This window comes from Sturnus vulgaris, chromosome 2 (genome assembly GCF_052056855.1).
Source record: "Sturnus vulgaris isolate bStuVul1 chromosome 2, bStuVul1.hap1, whole genome shotgun sequence".
NCBI classification, from domain to species: domain Eukaryota; kingdom Metazoa; phylum Chordata; class Aves; order Passeriformes; family Sturnidae; genus Sturnus; species Sturnus vulgaris.
Window position 1 is genome coordinate 119157802 of NC_142244.1, and position 19188 is coordinate 119176989.

Sequence of the window (19188 nt, forward strand, 5' to 3'; positions counted from 1 at the left end):
ACCAGCCACACCAGAAAGAGACCCCGTGGAACAGGGCCAGCATGGGACCACTCCCCTCCACGGGCACCCTTAGATTGACCCATGAGAGCACCAAGCTCACGCACCATTGCTGGGGTCAATGGCAACGTCAGGGCTGGGCACGGCCAGGTGGAAGGTGATGTCCCCATTGCTCCCTGAGTCGGGGTCGGTTGCACTCACAGTAAGGATGACACTGCCGGCAGGTGTGTGCTCTGGCAGCAGCACCTGGAAGAGAAGGAAACCCCAGTCAGCATCTGGTTCTCTCTTGCCCAGAGCCCCCAGCTTCGCTGGGAGGGGGATCTGGGGCTGTCCAGGCAGCCAAAGGCAGGGTCGTCCAGCCTCTCACTGGACAGGGAAACCACACAGGCAAGAGGTTTGTGCTCTTTTTAAGTGTTCCTGGGGCTCCCCAGCCCTTTGCCTGGGCTCCAGCACTGCAGCACACATTGCCCAACTCAACCTTCAACAGGGACCTGCTCAGGTCTCGCCACAAACATTTGCCTGGGCTGTGGCCCCTTTCTCACCCCCTCTGGCCTCCCCACTGTGCTCATCTATTTCTGCTGGATCCTCTGCATCCAGCTGCGTCCCTTGCAGGGCTGGTCCCAGGGTCACCTGCCTGGTTTCAACTCCTTCTGTGCCACCGTGACAGCATGAGGGATGTCAGGACGTAGATGTGGGTAGGAAAGCAGGACCAGAAGGGGCTCAGACCCATGCTCTGCTTTGTAAGGGCAGGCGGGCTAGGCAGCAGCTGCAGAGGGCTTGTGTGGGATGGCCCCTGCTGGCTAGCACACCTAGTGCATGTACCTGATAGAAAACCTGGGTGAAGGTGGGCACATTGTCGTTCACATCCTCCACAAGGACGGTGAGGTTGGCCTCAGTCTCATGGCGTGTGTCAGAGGCACGCAGGGTGAGGGTGTAGCGGCTGCGCTGCTCGTGGTCAAGCGGCCCCGTCAGGGCAATGTGGCCACCGTAGCGCAGCACCCCGAAGGTGTCTGCCGTGTCCCCCTCCAGCAGCAGCGTGTAGGAGAGCGCAGGGCCCGAGTCCACATCGTTACCCGTCAGCTGGGCTATCTGGGTGCCCAGCAGTGTGTCTGTGGGGAGCAGACATGTGAGTGAGCAGACCCATCCCTGTCCAGCATACCTGGCTCACCTGGTGGGAAACCAGTTCAATCCAGAGCCTGAGCACCAGGAAGAGGGAAAGATGCCATAGGAGAGGGAGATGCCAGGGGCTTGGCAGGGCAGGTGGAGGATGGCATGGGCACAGGGCATACTGTCTGAGGACTGTGAGCAGGCAGGGCAGGTGTCTGCAGCCAGAGTCCCAGACACGGGGCAGGGGCCAGGACTGAGTTGGTAATTCAGGTTGCTCCCTCAGGACACAGCAGCAGCACAGGGGTCATGCTGGAGAGCTCAGGGGGCTTCAGAGGGTCAGTGTGACCCAGCCCCTGACAGGGACTGGCCTGGCCTCCCTGGGGGCTCCTCCCCACCCCACAGTGCCCATCATACCCCAGCTCTGGCCCTCAGTGCTACAGCACTCACTCTCAGGGACACGGATCTCCCAGGGGACTGGGATGGTAGGGCTATTGTCATTGATGTCCATCACCACCACGGTCAGTGTGGCCGAGCCCATGAGCGGTGGTGTTCCTCGGTCCATCGCTGTCACCACCAAGCTGTGGGCAGGCATGAGGGTCAGATGTGTGCCCACACATGTGAGGGAGCACCTCACCCGTGTACAGTTCCTGGGACATGCACTGCACACCTGCCTTGCACCTGGGACATGAACTGCAGGTGTGCACAGGCTGGAGCATGTGCATGTGGTGGGGAAACTGCGCAGCAGCTCAGAGTCTGGGGTGATGGACCTGTGCAGCTCATTCTCTGCAGACGTTTAAGAAATGTACTCAGTGCTTTAGTCTAGTTGACAAGATGGTGATCAGTCACAGGTTGGACTCAATAATCTCAGATGTCTTTTCCAACCTCAATGACTCCATGATTTGGAGAGCACATGTGGGGCAGTGGGTGTGGTAGATGGAGAGCATGTTGGGACAGGGCAGCAGGGTTTTGCACATCTAAGGCCTGTGTTGAAGTCAGGAAGGTGTGTGGGTGCAGACAGAGCACCTTGTGAGGTGCAGGAAGGTGTCTGGGGCTCTTTGGCTGCTGGGGAACACTTAGAGTCTCTCTGGAATGGTGAGGGGTGTGTGGATGGAAAGAATACCCCAGACCTCCCCACCAGAGAAGAGGGCAGAGCAACCCACAGCCATGGGGGCACATATGGGGGGGGGAGAACACGAACTGGGGGACCTCACCTGAGCAAGGTGTGTGGAAAAGGGCAGGAGAAGCCTCAGATTCATGGTGGGGTGTTTGCCAGCATTTCCCATTCATGTGGCTAGAGTGGATGGACACATCTAGAGTGTGCACTCATGATGAGGGGCCCAGAGGGCCTGTCTAGATGCAAGGGAACATCTCGGGGTGCTAGGCTAGTGTAGCGGTCTGGAGCCATGTGGCAGGACACAACGGTCCTGTGCTTGGAGGTGGAAGAAACTGAGCAGATGCAGTGCGGATTAAGGAGGCAGGAAGGGGAATGGATGAACCTAGGGCCCTCTCACAATCTCCTCAGCTCTGTAGAGACCTGACTGAGCTGTGCATGGGCTCATCTTGGCCATCTGGCTCCTGTGTCCCTCAGTCCCACTGACCCTCAGCTGTGCTGCTCAATAGAGCCATTTCACAGCCAGGCTGGGACAGCTTTGGGGGCACCAAGAACAGTGTTCTCCCTGCCTCAGGGCTGTGCTCCACAACTCTGTCTCTGTCCTGGCATCCCCTAGCCTGGCTGCACTCACCGGGTCTGGGACCAGATCTCTCTGTCCAGGATGGCAGCAGTGGTAATGGTGCCAGTCTGAGGGTCAATGTGGTACAAGCCCGGCATTGGCAGGGACTGGTTGATGGCATAAGTCACCTGCCCGTTCGCTCCCTGGTCCAGGTCATCTGCCAGCACCTGGAAAGCCACATGAGATTCAGCTGTGGAGCTCAAGGAAGAATTTGTGTGCTGGTGCCAACCCCAGGCCCATGCAGCCCCCATTCTGTAACTCCAGCCAGGCCAGGGCTCAGGCGTCCCTGCTTGTGCCCCGCCATACCTGGATGACAGGTGAGTCATAGCTCTGTGACTCCCAGATGAATGCCACATAGTTCTGCAGCTGGAAGCGGGGCAGGTTGTCGTTCACATCCTGGAGGTTGAGGTTTATGGCCATAAAGCCAAAGGAAGCTGCAGTCTCTGCCTGGATCACCAGGCGCAGCCGAGGGCTGGCCTCAAAGTCCAGGCTACTGGAGTCCCGCACTGAGATGGCACCTGAGGGGGAACAGCGGGAAGGGGGGAGTGAGGTACCAGCACCATCCATCCATCATCCATCCATGCAGTCATCCATCATCCATCCATCCATCCATCCATCCATCCATCCATCCATCCATCCATCCATCCATTCTCAGGTGGATAGGACAGACACACTGATCTCTTCCAAGCCCTCCCCACACTGTCAGCTTTTCATCATTCTCAAGAGCTGCCCTGAATGATAGCACCCACACCTTGCTGGGGACAGGCAGTTCCTGCTGACATTACAGCATGTGACAGTCGTCTCCTCTGGAGACTCCCCTGAAGGTGTGGAGTAGAAAGAGCTGTTCCTACCATGACATAAGCTCATCCAGCTCCAAACTAGAGACACCTCACTGCAGCTTTGAGTCCAGTCAGAGCCTCACAAAGTGCTCTGAGGACACCCACTGCCACCAACCTGAGCCATGGACAGCTAGGCTGCTGGAGCAACAAGGTGCTGCTGTCCCACCTGAGAAGGAGGAAGGCAGCCAGTAGGATGTACTAAACTAATTGACAACATTCCTATGGGCACATAGGGATACCTTCCATTATCCCAAGTTGCTCCAAGCCCTGTCCCACCTGGCCTTGGAAACTTCCAGGGATGGGGCAGCCACAGCTTCTCTGGGCAACCTGTGCCAGAGCCTCACCACCCTCACAGGGAAGAATATCTTCCCAAAGTCCCAACTAACCCTGCTCTCTGAGGTTTTGGGGAAAGATCTAATTATGAGGGACCAGAATTGCACTGGGAGCAGTGCTAACAGCTGCTGGTCAGTGACAGGGCAGTGTCTACATTCCAGTACTAACACCTCTCAACTAACTGGTACAGTGTGAATAGTGTTCCCATGCCCTGGGGGCCCTAAGCACCTGAGTAGACATGAGCAGAGCTCCCCAAGTGTTCCTGGAGCTGTACCTGAGCTGGGCTGTATCAGGAAGGTGTTCCTCTCGTTGCCACTGATGATGCTGTAGGTGATGTGCCCCGAGGAGCCCCCCGTGTGCATGGCCTGGACACTCGCCACCTCAGTGCCTGGGAGAGCAAAAGGGTGTGAAGGGATAGTGGAGCCTTGGAGCACGTGGCAAAGGGTCAAGGTGATGCAGGGCAGCATGTGCTGTACCACAGGAGCACCACTCTGCCTGAGGACACTGCTGACAGGGGACTGAAGATCCAAGGTTAATGCTGGGCTGGGAGCCTGGTGTCATGTTGCTTATCCATGGTTCCTCAGTGGTCTCACTGTGACCCTGGAGACCTTCTGGGAGCACTTGGACACCTGTGGCTGCCTACAGTGATCTGAACACACTGAGACCAGCCAGCCTATAGGGACACCACCCTGACCAGCCTGGGAACCACTCAGACCCTGCAGTTCCTTGGGTCTGCCCAAAGCATAACAGAACTTCTCCAGACCCCATAGTGCTCTCTGGTTGGGTTCCCCACAGTGCTTCCCACCTCCCCTCGTGCCCTATCCCATTCCATCACAGCACTTTCTAGTCACTGCCAGTGGGTACCTGGGGCGGCATTTTCAGCCAGGGCCACGTCCCTGGTGCTGCGGGGAAAGCGCAGCCCCCGGTAGGGCTCCTCCTGGACGTGGATCACCACTACGCCTGTGGAGGAGAGTGCTGGCTGCCCCAGGTCCATGGCCAGCACGAAGAGCGTCCGCTGGCGCTGGCTGAGTGAGCCAAGGGGCTGCAGCAGCTGGATGTCCCCCGTGTAGGAGTTGATTGCAAAGGCGGAGCTGGGGGTGGCAAAGCGGTACAGGATGGAGGCGTTGGCACCCGCGTCCCTGTCCTCGGCCCTCATGGTGGCCACCACCTGCTTGAGCGGTGTGTGGCGGGACAGGTTGACCGTGAGCGGGCTGTGCAGGAAGGCCGGAACATGGTCGTTGACGTCTCGCACCACAACAGTGACGCGCACGGCCGTGCTCTTGGGCTCCCATGGTGCTGAGTCCACCGCCTTGGCCAGGAAGCTGTAGGTGGGCTGGCGCTCCCGGTCCAGTGCCTGGGTGCTGCGGATGCGCCCGCTCTGTGGCTCCACCTGGAACATGCCCAGCGACTCATTGCCCAGGTAGTAGGACATCTGCCCATTGGTGCCCTCATCTGGATCTTCAGCCACCAGCTGCAGCACCAGGGCACCAACCGGCAAGTCCTCTGGCACCTCCACTGTGTAGCTGGCCTGAGCAAAACTGGGTGCATTGTCATTGAGGTCCAACACCTGCACAGTCACCGACATGGTGGCACTGCGTGGGGGGGAGCCATGGTCCTGCACCACCACAATGAGGCTGTAGGAAGCAATTTGCTCTCGGTCGAGGGCATGTGCAGTGGAGAGGACACCGGAGACGGGGTCTAGGCTGAAATCCTGCCCAGGGTCTCCACCTAAAAGAGAAGAGGGGCAGTAACAACGCAGCACGCCTGTAACTGGAATGAGAAAGGCCCTGGAGAGCATGAAGCCCACCACCATGGGGTCTGGAAGAGTAGAGTGGGTCCCAGTAGGAGCAAACCTCCTTGAGCCACTGCTGCTGCCATAGGGAGTCACCAGACAAACTGTGACAGGATAGAGCGAAAATCTGACTTGGAAACCTGTGAATTAACAGGTCAGAGCAGCAAGGAGAGGTGTGGAACTAGTCTAAGCCTGGGGAACTAGACACAAGCCTGGGGAATGAGCAATGCAGCCTGTCCAGATCTTAGGGTGCTCTTTACTGGGGCAGAGGGCTGAGAGATGGCAGCAATGACATGCAGTTTGGAGGAGGAAAACTGACGTGGAATGGGACTGCTGCTGTTGATGTCCCTCGATCCAGGGAAGCCCAGGGAGAAGTCCTTACCCAGTCCCATGCTCTCAGTGCATCTCACCTGTCAGCCGGTATTCCAAGCGCCCATTCTCCCCACCATCAGGATCAGTGGCCCGCAGGGTGTAGAGTGCCACACGACTCTGGTTCTCAGGAACCTCCACGGAGCAGGACTTGCTCTCCAGGTGGGGTGCATGGTCATTCTCATCCCCCACTGTGATCCACACCGTGGCCTTGGTGAGGCTGGGTGGCAGGCCGGCATCCCGCGCATAGACTGCAGGACACAGAGGCTGCCTTGACTGGGAGCTACAGCCACAGTGGTTGTATGCCAACACCCAGGCACCCACAGGGCCCAGGCATGACAGCATCGGCATTCCTGCAGCCCCAAACCACCCCACAGCCCTGCTGTGCCCCACAGCCCCTCCTCCTTCCCCATGGCCTACCCTCTCTGCACCACTCCCCAACCCAGCGGCAGAAAGTCCCTGTCTACCCCCACCGAACCCCTGCCTGCTACCTCCCCTTGCCTACTTGTCAGCACATGCTGCTCCTGCTCCTCCCGGTCCAGGGGACGCGTGGTTACAATGAGCCCCGTCTGTGGGTGGATGGAGAACGGCCCCCCAGAGAGACCCCCATAGGACACCTGCCCGTTGGCACCTGTGGGGACAAAGGTGCTCTGAAGGCAGCCCAGCAGCAGCCCCAGCGCCTCATTTGGCTCCCAGTCCTTCACCTCCCTGCTCCCGGCTCTCACCCGGGGCTCACAGGCTGGGTGAGAGGGTGGGCTCACTCCGTGGTGGCAGAGGTGTGTGGGGGGGTCCAGCTTAACCCAGCTGGTAGGAGGCCAGATGGGCCAAGGAGAACCCACAGAACAAAGGCCATGGGCCGGGGGACCAGAGGGAGCGACAGTCCTTGTTCCATTCTCACCCTCTCCCAGGATTCAGCCCACCTCCCACCTCCAGGCCAGGCACTGATCCTTCCCTCTGGTCAGCCAGACTCTCCAAACTGGCAGAATGGAGCAGGGTATACCCAGACCTGGGGCTTCATCTCTAGACAGGCCCTGAGTGAACTGGCCAGCTCACCCTTGCCTGCATCCTCACCCAGGTCTCGGTCCGTGGCCAGCACCTGCAGCACTGGGCTGCCAGCCGGCAGGTTCTCCATGATGTGAGCTTCATACTCAGGTTTCTCAAAGGCAGGAGCCTCATCATTGACGTCCAGCACCAGCACGGACAGCAGCTGTGTGGCAGAGAGGCGGGGGAAGCCGTGGTCTGTGGCCACCACCGTCAGGTTGTGCTGTGCCACCTCCTCCCGGTTCAGGGCCCGCACGATGGAGAGTGCACCTGTGGACACAGGAGAGGGGCAAGCTGGCACCAGTGGCACTGGGGCTTATACCTCGGGACTACTGTGCAGCTGTAGACACTGGGCTGTGCCAGGGCAGAAGGGTCTCAGGAGACAGCAGCACTACGCCAACCAGATGCTGTGCTTGGGATTCCCTGCAGTCTCAGTCTCACTCCTCTAGGCTCCCGAACCCACACCTTCCTCCCAACCTACCGTCAACATCCTTGTGTACCCCTGCATCTTCCTCAGCCTCCGTGCTCCCAGTATTCCTGCCTCCACCCCTGCACCCTCCTCAGCCTCTGTGTTCGCAGTATTCCTGCCTCCACTCCTGCACTCTCCCAGCCCTCACCAGTGCTGGGGTTGAGGTGGAAGCGGCCATCACTGTTGCCTGCTCGCAAGGAGTAGCTGACACGCCCATTCTCTCCCAGGTCGCTGTCCTGGGCCACCACGTGCAGTGCCACGAAGCCTGTGGGCTGGTCCTCCATGACGCTGACGGTGGCCGGGGAGAGGAAGACGGGCGCGTTGTCGTTCTCGTCGGTCACAAACACCCGGGCTGTGACGGCGGCCGAGCGGCGCTGGCTGACATTGCGGGCCTGGTCCGTGGCCTCCACCACCAGCAGGAAGGAGGCAGCAGCCTCCCGGTCGAGGCCCTGGCGCAGGGTCAGCTGCCCTGAGCGGCTGTCGAGCTGAAAGGGGGCTCCGGGTGGCTCCAGGTGCAGCAGAGCATAGCGCACCTGGCTGTTGGGGCCCACTCCATCCCCATCCAGCGCCTGGAAGGTGAAGATGGAGGAGCCAGCCTGGGCATTCTCAGGCACCACAATGGTAATGGGGTCTTCGGGGAAGGTGGGTGCCTGGTCATTGCAGTCCTGCACGTGGATCTGGACTAGCACCAACCTGCTGGAGGGATAGCCGTGCTGCGTGTCCTCAGCACTCACCTGGAGCACGTGCCGCGCCCCAGTTTCATAGTCCAGCTCACGGGCAGCATAAATCTCCCCTGTCATACTATCAACCACAAAGGTGCCATCCCCACCACCTCCTACCACCGTGTAGATCAGTTGTCCTCGTGCAGGGGCGTCCGGGGGAGCCACTGAACCAATCACAGACCCCGGCTTGACCCCCTCGAGAGGATGCAGGGTCAACACGGTGGCATCAGGCCGTGGCAGTATGCGGGAGGATGGCAACACCTGTGAGGAGAGGAAGGAGTGAGGGGCACGCACAGGGGGCTGTGTGCCAGGCACACTCTGGAACACAGGAGGGTCCCTCTGGTCCTCAGAACACACTTTTCACTGTGCGAGTGCCTGAGCCCTGGCACAAGTTGCCCACAGGTGGTGGAGTCTCCAGCCTTGGAGACAGCCAAAAGCACCCAGACAACCCCATTGGAGCAGGGGGCTGGAGAAGGTGACCTTCACAGGTGCCTTCCCTCAGCCACTCCTGGGCTCTGCAACTGTGTCCGATACTGCAAAGCCAACAGACGGCAGCAGAAACAATTCTGCAAACATAAGCAAGAGTGAGTGAGAAGAGAGGTCACGTTCATCCTGATGGGAGACACAGAAAGAGAACACAGTATGACCCCAAGATAAATAAATACTATCACTAGTTTTATTAAAGATATTGGAGTTAATTTGGGGATGAAGTGCACTTGCAGATGGGAGAGAAGATAAAGCTGATAGAGCTGTAAAGGCCACCACAGTATGATCTGAAGGGAAAACCTGCAGAAGAAGCACATTCCTGTCAAGGAGCTGAGGAAAACAGGAGTGAAAACAAACCTGTCAGTCCAGAAGGGATCAAACCTAGTGACTGTCAAGCAAATATCTATTACAGCATGATGGGGATGGCCAGCCTAGCCTCAGTGTTCTGGAGGCTGCAGAACAGCTCTGATGACAAGAACAGTCACAGACATAGTGTAAAAAGGCAATGGTATAAAACATATTGTTGGTGGCTGAAGGCAGATTTGGCAGGCTAACACCAGGCTCCACTCAAAGGAATGTGGTATATCACACCCACCTGGGCTAGAACTTAGCTCTGGAGCTCCCACACTAGTGGGGGAAAGGCACAGAGCAGGGACAGCTGTGTGACAGAAAGGACTGAGGACCAGCTGGCTCAAGGGAGCAATGGGCAGGGCTGGTAGAGATGGCCCAGCAAGGGCAGTCAGACGGCCTTGGCAACTGCAAGGACATGGATGAGCAGATGTGAAACAGTGTTTGGTGGGAGTGCCTTGATGGGGGGAACCGGAACCTCTGCTCTAAAAGGAAGCTCATTACTAATAGCAAAGAAAGGATGTAGCTGCCTGGGCAGTACCAGGCAGGGAGTACCAAAGTGACGCAGACATCAGGGACATCCTGCAGGTCAGAACACTGTCTCTGTGCAGGGAACCGCAGACATCTTTCCTACACCAAGGTACCTAGGACAGGGTCGGCTGTCTAAGGCCTGGAGAAGGCAGAACTGCAATTGGCAGTTCTTTGGAACTGAGAACAGGCGCAGGGCCATCCCTTCCCATCCCGGGTTCTCCATGCGGATCTTAGGGCTGGATCAACAGCTGAGCAGGAGCAGAGGATGCCCAGGGATGAAGAAGGTAGAGGATGAGGAGGTGGGGAGAAAGGCTGCCAAATAGCTGGATGGTGTCTTCCAAGAGGCAAGTGAGGGGTATGTGGCACAGGGACAGGAGGAGCTCGGGTACCTGCACACGAACGATGGCTGACGTGCTGCGAGGCACCGCGCCGCGGTCGCTGGCTGTCACCGTGAAGATGTACTCGGCACGGTCGGCCCGGCGCAGAACTGTGGCTGTGCGCAGCTCTCCGGTAGCCACGTGCAGAGTGAAACGCTCTGCCCAGGCTCCTGCAGAGAGAGGGGAACATGGCTGGGAGAAGCATGGTGGAGGGAAGGCAGGGAGGGTGCAAAGGAGGGGAAGTGTGGCATGGGGATCCCTGGCAGTAGGCACTCATCTGCAAGGCAGAGCAGCACGGATTTGCCAGTCCTGGACCTCGTACCTATCAGTGAGTAGATGATGGTCCCATTCTCCCCCTCGTCAGGGTCCTTGGCCTGCAGGGAGGCGACCAGGAGTCCCGATGGCTTCTCTTCCAGCACCTGCCACATGGCCCAGAGAACAGCTGAGTGGCACAGGGAACCTCTCAGATCACCTCACAATCCCCCAAGCACGGCACGAGGTCTGCACCGTTTTGCACCAGCCCTACACCTTACCCACAGCACAGACCCCCAGCAGGACCCACAAGCTGTGCCTGAGGCTGGGAACATGGGGGAGCCCACAGCAATTGGCCTGGGAAGGTTCGGCCTCACCAGCCCTCCTTCCCTTCTGTCCCATTTAACAACACACTCGGCAGGGTGGGAGGACACTGCAGGGCTAGGGGAGGGCACTGCTTCACCCGTGTTACACCCCCAACCTCTGCAGGCAGTAAGTGCAGGGCTCCACAACAGTCCTGGTTCTCCCTGCCCCAACAGACCCCTTCAGCTGCAAATGCCAATGTGTGAGCCCTGACTGCCCAGTGCCAGCCTCCCTGGCCACAGCCAGGGATCTTCACCGTTCCCACAGCTACCCAGGCAGTTTTCCCACCTCTGGAAGGGCAGCTGGCAAATCTTCTGGGGCTCAACTTGGAGCTTTTCCCTTCTCTCCTTTGTTCCTGGGTAGCACTGTCTGTCTGTCACACGTGCTCAGGTAACCTCGTGTCCTGAGGGGAGCTGCCTCCTTTGCCACAGAGACCACGCATTACAGCATTGTACACCTTTTCTGGATAGCTATGGAACTGGATGCACCCCCATCACTGTCCCTCAGCACCTGTGAGGTTTTGGAATCACCCTCAGCAAACATCCCCTGCCTGCTGCAGATCTGCCCCCTCCAGTGCATACTCTTTGGTGGAACAGGATTCCCGCTTGGCACAGGCTCTGCTGTTCCCTCCACCCCAGCAGATGCTAAATTCCCACCTCAAGGGGACAGACCTCACATTCCCATCCCACCAGCACATCCTGTGGCAAAGACCACCCTCCCAGACCCAGCTGAGCAGAGTGATCTGTGCCACTTAATGCTTTTAGGAAAGGGACAAGTGGAATCCAAGCAGGACTCTGGAGAAGAACATGCAGGTCTCTGGGTGGAGGTGAGGGCCAGAGCTGTTGCCCAAACTGCTGGCACTGTGCTAAAGCCCCGGGAGGGGAGACCAGAGGAGCTGGACTCGTTCAGCCAGGCTAAGCAGTGCTGGGACTGTGCTCTGTAAACACTGGGAGAGAGAGGGAAATTCCAGGGAGAGAGGACAGCTTTTTAACCAAAAACACAATATTGGCAAAAGAACAAATGAGTATAAAATGGTCAGAAATTAGTTTAGGCTGGAAATGAAGAGATGTTTTCTAGTACCAGATCAAGGAATCTGGAACAGCCTTTCACAGCAGTGATGGAGGCACAGACCTAAATATAGCCTGGCCCTTGATGAAAGGAGGGTCTGCGTGGACACCTCTACGTGGGGCCACGCTTCAGAGGCCCCTTCCAACCTCTCCCTGCCACAGGCCGGGGCAGCATCTGCCCCCACTGCCCTCAACCCAGACTTGAGTGGTTCCTGCTCAGCCGGCAGGGACACTCTCCCCTTCCATGAGCAATCAGAACCCTTTGAGAAAAGCAGACATGTCAGTAGTTACACGAGCAACACCCACACAGCCCCATTTACAAATGCCAGTCCAGTCAGACAAACAGGAATAAACAGCAATAGCTGTGGGCTTGCCTATGCAAACTGGTAAGACAGCGGCCACGTGGGCATATCTGGGTCTGCCCACCCTCCCCGAAGGTTGCTGCAAACATCAGCCTGGTCCCAAGCTTACAGAGCCATTCTGGCCACAAGCACAGCTCTGGCAAGGGCTGGCAATGGATATATAGAAATGTGAGAAACATGGTACGTATGGAACAATCCTCCTGTGAACTTCCCCAGCTCCCAGCCCACTGTGGCTCAGACACTTCCTGAGCCACAGATCATATTTGTGTTCATCAGCCTTTGATGGATTTTTTTCTTTCCATGAATTCATCTAATTTTGAATCCACGCAACTCTGGGCAATGATTTCACAATTTAATTACATTTTGCATGAAGAAGTGCTGCCTGTGTTTATTTTAAACCTGCTGCCTGGTCAGTTCTTATGGAGCTGCCCAGTCTTGTGTTATAAAAAAGCAACATCTCGTTTACCAACTCTGTGCACACCTTTGTGATATTCCTGCAGCTTTGTCCATGCCAAAGAATGTTTTTTTTTTCTGCTTGGAACCATTATCTACCAGAGATCCCATTAACATCCTTTTCTAAACAGTTTCTAGCACTCCTGCTCACTTAGGGAATGGAACCAGGTAGAGAGTGCGGGCAGAATCTGAGCTGTGGATGATGATACTTTCATTCTCTGTTTCTTTTCTAATTAAACGTAGCATTTGATTTGCTTTTTTGCCTGTGCCTGAGCCTCGTGTGGCACATTCACAAAGCAGCCAGTTCAGAGCCCACCACTAAGTGCCATCCTTCTGCATGATCCTTCTGCATGAAACATGATCCCTCTGCAGTTCTGCACAGGGAGCCCTCACCTTGAATGCCGTAAACAGACGAGTGACATCAATCATCGTATCTTTGAGGAGATACAGCAAAACACCAGCACCAGGGGCACTCCCTCTGTGAAAGCAGGCACCCTCTTCCTTCCCTTTGCTCTCTCTCCCCTCTCCTAGCAATCATTCCCTGGGAGGATCCATTACTGCAGACCCTTTGCAACCATCCCATGTACTGCCAGCGTATCACCAGTGTGTTTCATCTTAGCATGCCACAGCTGATGCTGGAAGGTGCCCACACGGAACCCTCCTCTGCTTTGCCTGATGAACACTGTCATGAACGCTGCACTGAGCATGTCTGCAAGAAATCACAGAGTTTTGTTATCATCTAGCTTTCACTTCTTCCTCCAAGTCTGTCTTCTACATCCAAAACATGGCTAGAAGTGGGCTGTTATGGTGCTTCACCCTTCTGTATCTCTGTTTCCAACACCTGCAAACCAAAGTGCCCAAACAGGTGTTTGCTCAGAGCTGCTGCAGCATTTAGCTGCCCTCAGAACTCTAAACCCATCTCAGCCTTGTCCTGTCCCCTGAAGGACGCATCTGCTTTCATGGTCTCTTTGTAAAAGCAGAGCCCTCCCAAGCTCTAGCAGTGCACTTGCAGCACTTTGTGCCCCCAGACACTGGGGTCAGCTGCAGATCCTGCTGTGCAGTGTGTCACAGGTGTCCCCGCACAGGAGCAGGGCTCACAACAGATGCCACGTGCAAGCAATGCCATACTGCAGAGCCTGTCCCATGCTCCTTCAGCCATGCCATGGCTGGCTGGTCCCTGACCTGCTCTGGTCCCAGAGCCTTGCTCAGAGAGAGGGCCAGACTAATTGTGCCCTCTTTGCCTCCTCTAGGCTCTGGGAGATGTGCTCACCTAGGCCAAGCCCTGCCAGCAGCTTTGCCAGCAGAGCAGGGTATGCAAGAAGATGGCCTGGCAAGAGATGACTGCATCCTAGAATAGGAAGGGAAACAGCAATGAACATGGAAGGCCTGGCTGGAGCTGCAGTGTCCCCAGATCTTGTGTCACCCAGGTAGTTACCAACACAGTCCTGTCTGCTCTGACTGGTCTGAGGTGCACAGCTCAGGCAGGACATGTGACAGAGGGCGGCTGCCATCACCCTGGTGTTTCTGAACCAACTCAGAGCAAGGGGCTTTGAGCACACAGCCTGATGTGCAGCAATGGATGTGCAGAGTTGGCATGGCCGTTCAGCAGCAGGCTGTCCCTGCTCTGTGTCGAGCAGATGAGGCCAGGGCCCTGGCTGCCCATCCTGTTCTGCTGCTGCCAGTGCCCTTCAGCTGGCTCCCACGAGCCCTCACTGTTCACGATGCTCTCAGGGACACAGCGGGGCAGAGGCAGGTGGGTGTGGGGCAGGTCCTCACCCAGTTCTCCTGAGCAGTACCTATGTTGCTGGGTCTGCAGCACGTGCAGTGCCTGGTGACTGCTGCCACCAGAGTGTGGAGGGAAAGCTTGGCTGGCAGACACAGTAGAATCACAGAAAACTCTTGTGCATACCAAGCCCAGCTGGACAATGCTTTCTTGACCTCCCAGAAAGATGAATGGCTGTACCCAAAATCCCCAGACCTAGAGAGTGATAGCCTCCTGAGTCTCCCTGCTCATCACTGTTTACCCTGGCTCTTCTCTGAACCCGTGTCACGTTCAGGGCTCCTTTTGCTGTCCCTACCTATAGGCACGTGCAAGCCAAGTCCTGCTAGCCAGTCCTGCTTGTGCCAGAGCCCTTCAGAGGTCCTGTCTGCTCTGTGCACAAGGATATCCACACAGACCAAGAACATGCCCTTCCTGCCACATCTCACATTTACCTAACTGTCCTGTCTGCTGCATGGATCATGGATCTGACCTGTGCCTGCTCATCTCCCACCCTGAAACTCTCCTGGTACCCCTACCCACCCCCTTTCCCCAGCAGTACCACCTGCCCCCATATCCAGAGGCCACCAGGGCCTTGCCTCATCGGTGCTCCAGCCTGCACCCCTACCTGCACAGTTAGCTCCTGACCACTGCCCACGTGGAGGAAAGCAGGAGCGTTGTCATTCTCATCCAGCACAGTGACATAGATGGTCCCAGTGGCACTGCGGGGTGGTGCTCCCCCATCCTGAACAATCACCAGGAGCTGGAAACTGGACTGCTGCTCCCGATCCAAGCTGTGCTTGGTGCTGACCTCTCCTGTGAGGGAGAATCCCAGAAGGGTTTGGGTTGGAAAGGACCTTCAAGCCCATCTTGTTCCACCCTGCTGCCATGGGCAGGAACACCTTTGACTATCCCAGGTTGCTCCAAGCCCTATCCAATATGGCCTTGAATTCTTCCAGGAATAGGGCAGGCACAGGAAGTGAGAACACTGATATGTGAGGACAGAGCTCAGCCCACAAGCTGCATTAGAGCAGAGCCTATGAATAACCTGTGTAATTCAGGTGTGTTGCTGGAGCCCAGCACTGCGGGGGCAGTAAGGTGAATATTCTGCTGCTGCATTGGCTGGCTGCCATCACTGCTGCCCTGCCCTGGTCTTTCTCACCAGCTGGCCCCACCTAGGAAGCCAGGAGCCTCTCACCTGTCTGTGTGTGGATAAGAAAGTTGGGATCATGCTGGAGCAGGCGGTAGGTGAGCCGGCTGTTCTGCCCGGCATCCCGGTCACTCGCCATCACCCTTCCCACACTGCTGCCAGGAGCCTGGTTCTCAGACACGGTGAAGAAGTACCGCTCCTCGCTCAGCCGAGGGCTGTTGTCGTTCTCATCAGTGATGCTGATGCGCACGGTGCTGGTGCCGGTTTTCCGTGTGTCTGCTGCAGCCCCGGTGCCTCCCACCGAGGCCAGCACCGTCAGCACATACAAGTCCCGCGTCTCCCGGTCCAGGGCGCTCTTGACGTACAGCCAGCCACTCTCGGGCACAATGCCGAAGCTGGCAGCGTCCCCATCTGCCCGCAGGTGGTAGGTAAGGGCCGTGGATTCCACATCGTGTGCCAGGGCCCTCACCTGAAGGAAGCGGGTGGATACGGGAACACCCTCCTGCACCTCCACACGGTAGGTAAGAGTGTCAAAGATGGGTCCGTTGTCGTCCTCAGCTTGCACGTGCACCAGCAGCGTGAACGTGGAGCTGAGCTGAGGAATGCCACTGTCCCGGGCCATAATGGCCAGGCTGTAGGCCGAGATGGCCTCGTACTGCAGGGCCCCAAGGAGCCGCACTGCCCCTGAGGCACGCTCCACCACGAAGGTGCCCTCACCCCCCGACAGCAGCTCAAAGGTCACCTGTCCGTTGGCACCACTGTCACGGTCCTCGGCCTGCACGGTGTAGACTGTAGTCCCAGGCTCTGTGGCCTCTGGCAGCAAGATGGAGTCGGAGGGAGTTGGGAATGCTGGCGCGTTATCATTCACATCTGATACGGAGATCTTCACACGTGTGTTGCTGTAGGCAGGGGGTGAACCGCTCCGGGCCTGGACATCCAGGATGAGAACAGATTGGGACTCGTGATCCAGAGGCAGGCTGGTGCGGAGCTGCCCCGAGGCTGAGTCGATGGAGAAATAGCCGTGAGGGTCCCCCGAGGAGATGGAATAAAAGATGTCATCAGCATGACCTGGGGCAAGAGGACGGAGACAGAAGGAATGAGTTGCCATCCAGCTCACTCCCTCAGCCCCACGGTCAGGAAGATGTGGTGTCCAAGGTGCGCAGCAGCACTGTGCCCATGTGCACAGACACACAGGTGTGCATACACACTTGTGTAAGCACAGGTGCTGAGCTGGGTGCACATTCTGATGTGAATGTGTGGAGCTCTCAGAGCAGGATCACTCCACGAGGAAATGTGGTGGATGCTGGACCTCAAGGATGGTGTGGGGACAGGGAAAGTGCCAACATGCAAAAGGGACAAGCTCATACCTGGAGGGTTCTGGGCCTGGACAGCCCCGACACTGGCACCCTGTGGCATGTCCTCGGGCACGGTGAAGAAGTACTGAGCTTGCTCGAAGACAGGGGGTGACACTGTGCCCTCCACGATGCTGATGTTTACCCGGGCATTTGGCTGTGCCTGCAGGCCCCCCCCATCCTGAGCAGAAATCACCAGCTGCACCAGTGTGTTGGCTTTGCCACTCAGAGACCATGATAGAGAGATGACACCTGAGGAAGAAAGTCACTGATGAGGCATTGTGCTGCATCCCTGTCACCTGGCACCAGCAGACAGGCCAAACCACAAGCTGGAAAAGACAGACCAGAAGGAGCAGGAAACAATGTGCATCACAGTGGGAGCCCACAACGAAGGAGCTGGAGTGAATGAGTGGAGCTCCCCCAGGAAAGCTTCCTCAAATCCTCCGCACTTCATCTTACACCCAGCTCTGAGTTAAGCAGTGATAGAGGCTGTGGGACATGAGCCAGAAGGTAGATCTTGGGAGAGGGAAAGGAGGGGAGAGGGCTTCCAATCTGGGGCACAAGGGTGAATGTCATAACACAGCAAATGGGCCCTGGGCTGACAGCGAGGCTCTGGGAGGGGATGCAGAAGTGAAGGACCAGAGTTCATAGGCCCTATAAAGGAGGTGGTCCTGCATTAGGATGGCTGGTAGGGCTTGTCTCATTCCAGTCACCTAATGGAAACTTGAGAACCAGTGTGCAGATGCCCCAATGCACCTTTCTGTTCCGCTGAGAGCCCCTGTCACCACTCACCCATGCGCCCACTTCCCCAGCAGAAACTGCTTTCCCACATCACAGTGCTCCAATTGCTGCCTGCTCTGGCGGCCTGCCAGTTCTCACCTGTGTCCTTGTTGAGGGAGAAGAGTGGGGGAGAGTTTCCCAGGACGATGCGGTACGTCACTCTCCCGTTTAGCCCCTCGTCCTTGTCGTGGGCGGTGACACGCAGCACAGCTGTCCCTGGCATGCTCTGTGTGCTGATGCTGGCAGCGTACTCCAGCGGGTAAAACACTGGCCGGTTGTCATTTGTATCCTCCAGGAACACCTTCACATACACCATGGAGTTCAGGCCGCCCTGAGGAAGCACCAGATCAGAGACAGTGCCAGGACAGTAGCAAACCCTGCACAATACTGGGTCAGCAACACTGCATACGCAGCCTCACTATCACTCACCCCATCCACAGCAGTGATGGTGAAGTCGTAGGCAGATGTGCCCTCATCACGGTCCAGGGGCTGCACCGTGCACAGCTGCCCCGAGTGCTTGTCAATGCTGAATTGTGTGGGCACAACGCTGCCGATGCCAGAGCCAATGGAGTAGGAAAGGGAGCCAAATGCACCACTGTCTGCATCTGTGGCTGTCACCTGTGTGAGGGAAGGCACCTCCTGAACAGAACAGACCATCAGGCCAGATCCAGCCCAGCACTACCAGCACACTCCAGTGCCGCCTTCGGCTCCATGGCCACAGCCGCCACACCATCCTCAGAGCTAGCCATCACAATGCAGTGTGACAGCAACTGTGGCTCTTGTCCCAGACCAGCCACTGCTTCTTCTGCAGGACATGCGGCACTGCAGCAGGAGCAGCCCCTGTGCCTCTGTTCCTTCTTTTCTGCAAAGACACTCAGGATGGGACAGGAAGAAAGTCAACCCCCTGTCACCATGGCCCTGGCTCCGTCCTGCTGTCAAAGCTCTGTGTCTAGCAGCCCCAGACACTGGGCATGAGGATGGAGAGTGGCACTGCCCTGTGACAGTCCAGTCTCACATTGCCTGTAGCACAAGAACTGCACCCACTATGGCAGACATAGCAGGAGGATGAATGCTGCTCCCTGCCTGCCCTCCCCAGTTCCTCCATGAGCTCCTACAGAGCTCAGGTCAGCGGAAACCAACTCCTGACTCCACATCCCTGCACACAGCTCCTCCACGAGCTGGGAGCTCCATGGAGAACAGAGCTGGGGGACAGAGCTGGGGGAAGGCAGCTGGGCCAGGCCCGGGTGAAGTGGAGTTCAGGTCTCGTCAGCCACAGCTCCTCCCCGCAGCAGCCATGGGGCCTCGGCTCCCGCACGAGGAGTCAGGAACGCCACGCGCGCGCCAAGGAGAGGGCCCGGCTGGGGGCTGCAGCCCGGTCAGCGGGGATGGAGGAACGAGGGTGAGGGGACACAGAACAGCTGGGCCTGGAGGAAACAGTCAGCTGGGCAGGGGTGGGACCACCCTGCCCTCACCAGGAAGGGGAGGCAGCACCTGCGACACCCCCACCAG

The 19188-nt window shown here is 57.5% G+C and overlaps 1 protein-coding gene across 1 annotated transcript in view; it reads right to left on the reverse strand.

Moving 5' to 3' along the window:
- Nucleotides 1-19188, reverse strand: part of DCHS1 (dachsous cadherin-related 1) — a 42973-nt gene that overhangs the window by 5094 nt on the left and 18691 nt on the right. The window contains exons 3-20 of the mRNA XM_014890376.2: nt 18109-18297; nt 17779-18010; nt 16915-17151; nt 15596-16615; nt 15026-15213; nt 10464-10560; nt 10154-10311; nt 7826-8660; nt 7239-7478; nt 6673-6798; nt 6209-6418; nt 4871-5734; nt 4281-4394; nt 3141-3352; nt 2847-3001; nt 1552-1682; nt 820-1106; nt 105-243 (exon numbers count right to left, since the gene is read on the reverse strand). Of these exons, the coding sequence (XP_014745862.2) occupies nt 105-243; nt 820-1106; nt 1552-1682; nt 2847-3001; nt 3141-3352; nt 4281-4394; nt 4871-5734; nt 6209-6418; nt 6673-6798; nt 7239-7478; nt 7826-8660; nt 10154-10311; nt 10464-10560; nt 15026-15213; nt 15596-16615; nt 16915-17151; nt 17779-18010; nt 18109-18297 (5434 nt within the window). The remainder of the gene's footprint in view (nt 1-104; nt 244-819; nt 1107-1551; nt 1683-2846; nt 3002-3140; nt 3353-4280; nt 4395-4870; nt 5735-6208; nt 6419-6672; nt 6799-7238; nt 7479-7825; nt 8661-10153; nt 10312-10463; nt 10561-15025; nt 15214-15595; nt 16616-16914; nt 17152-17778; nt 18011-18108; nt 18298-19188) is intronic.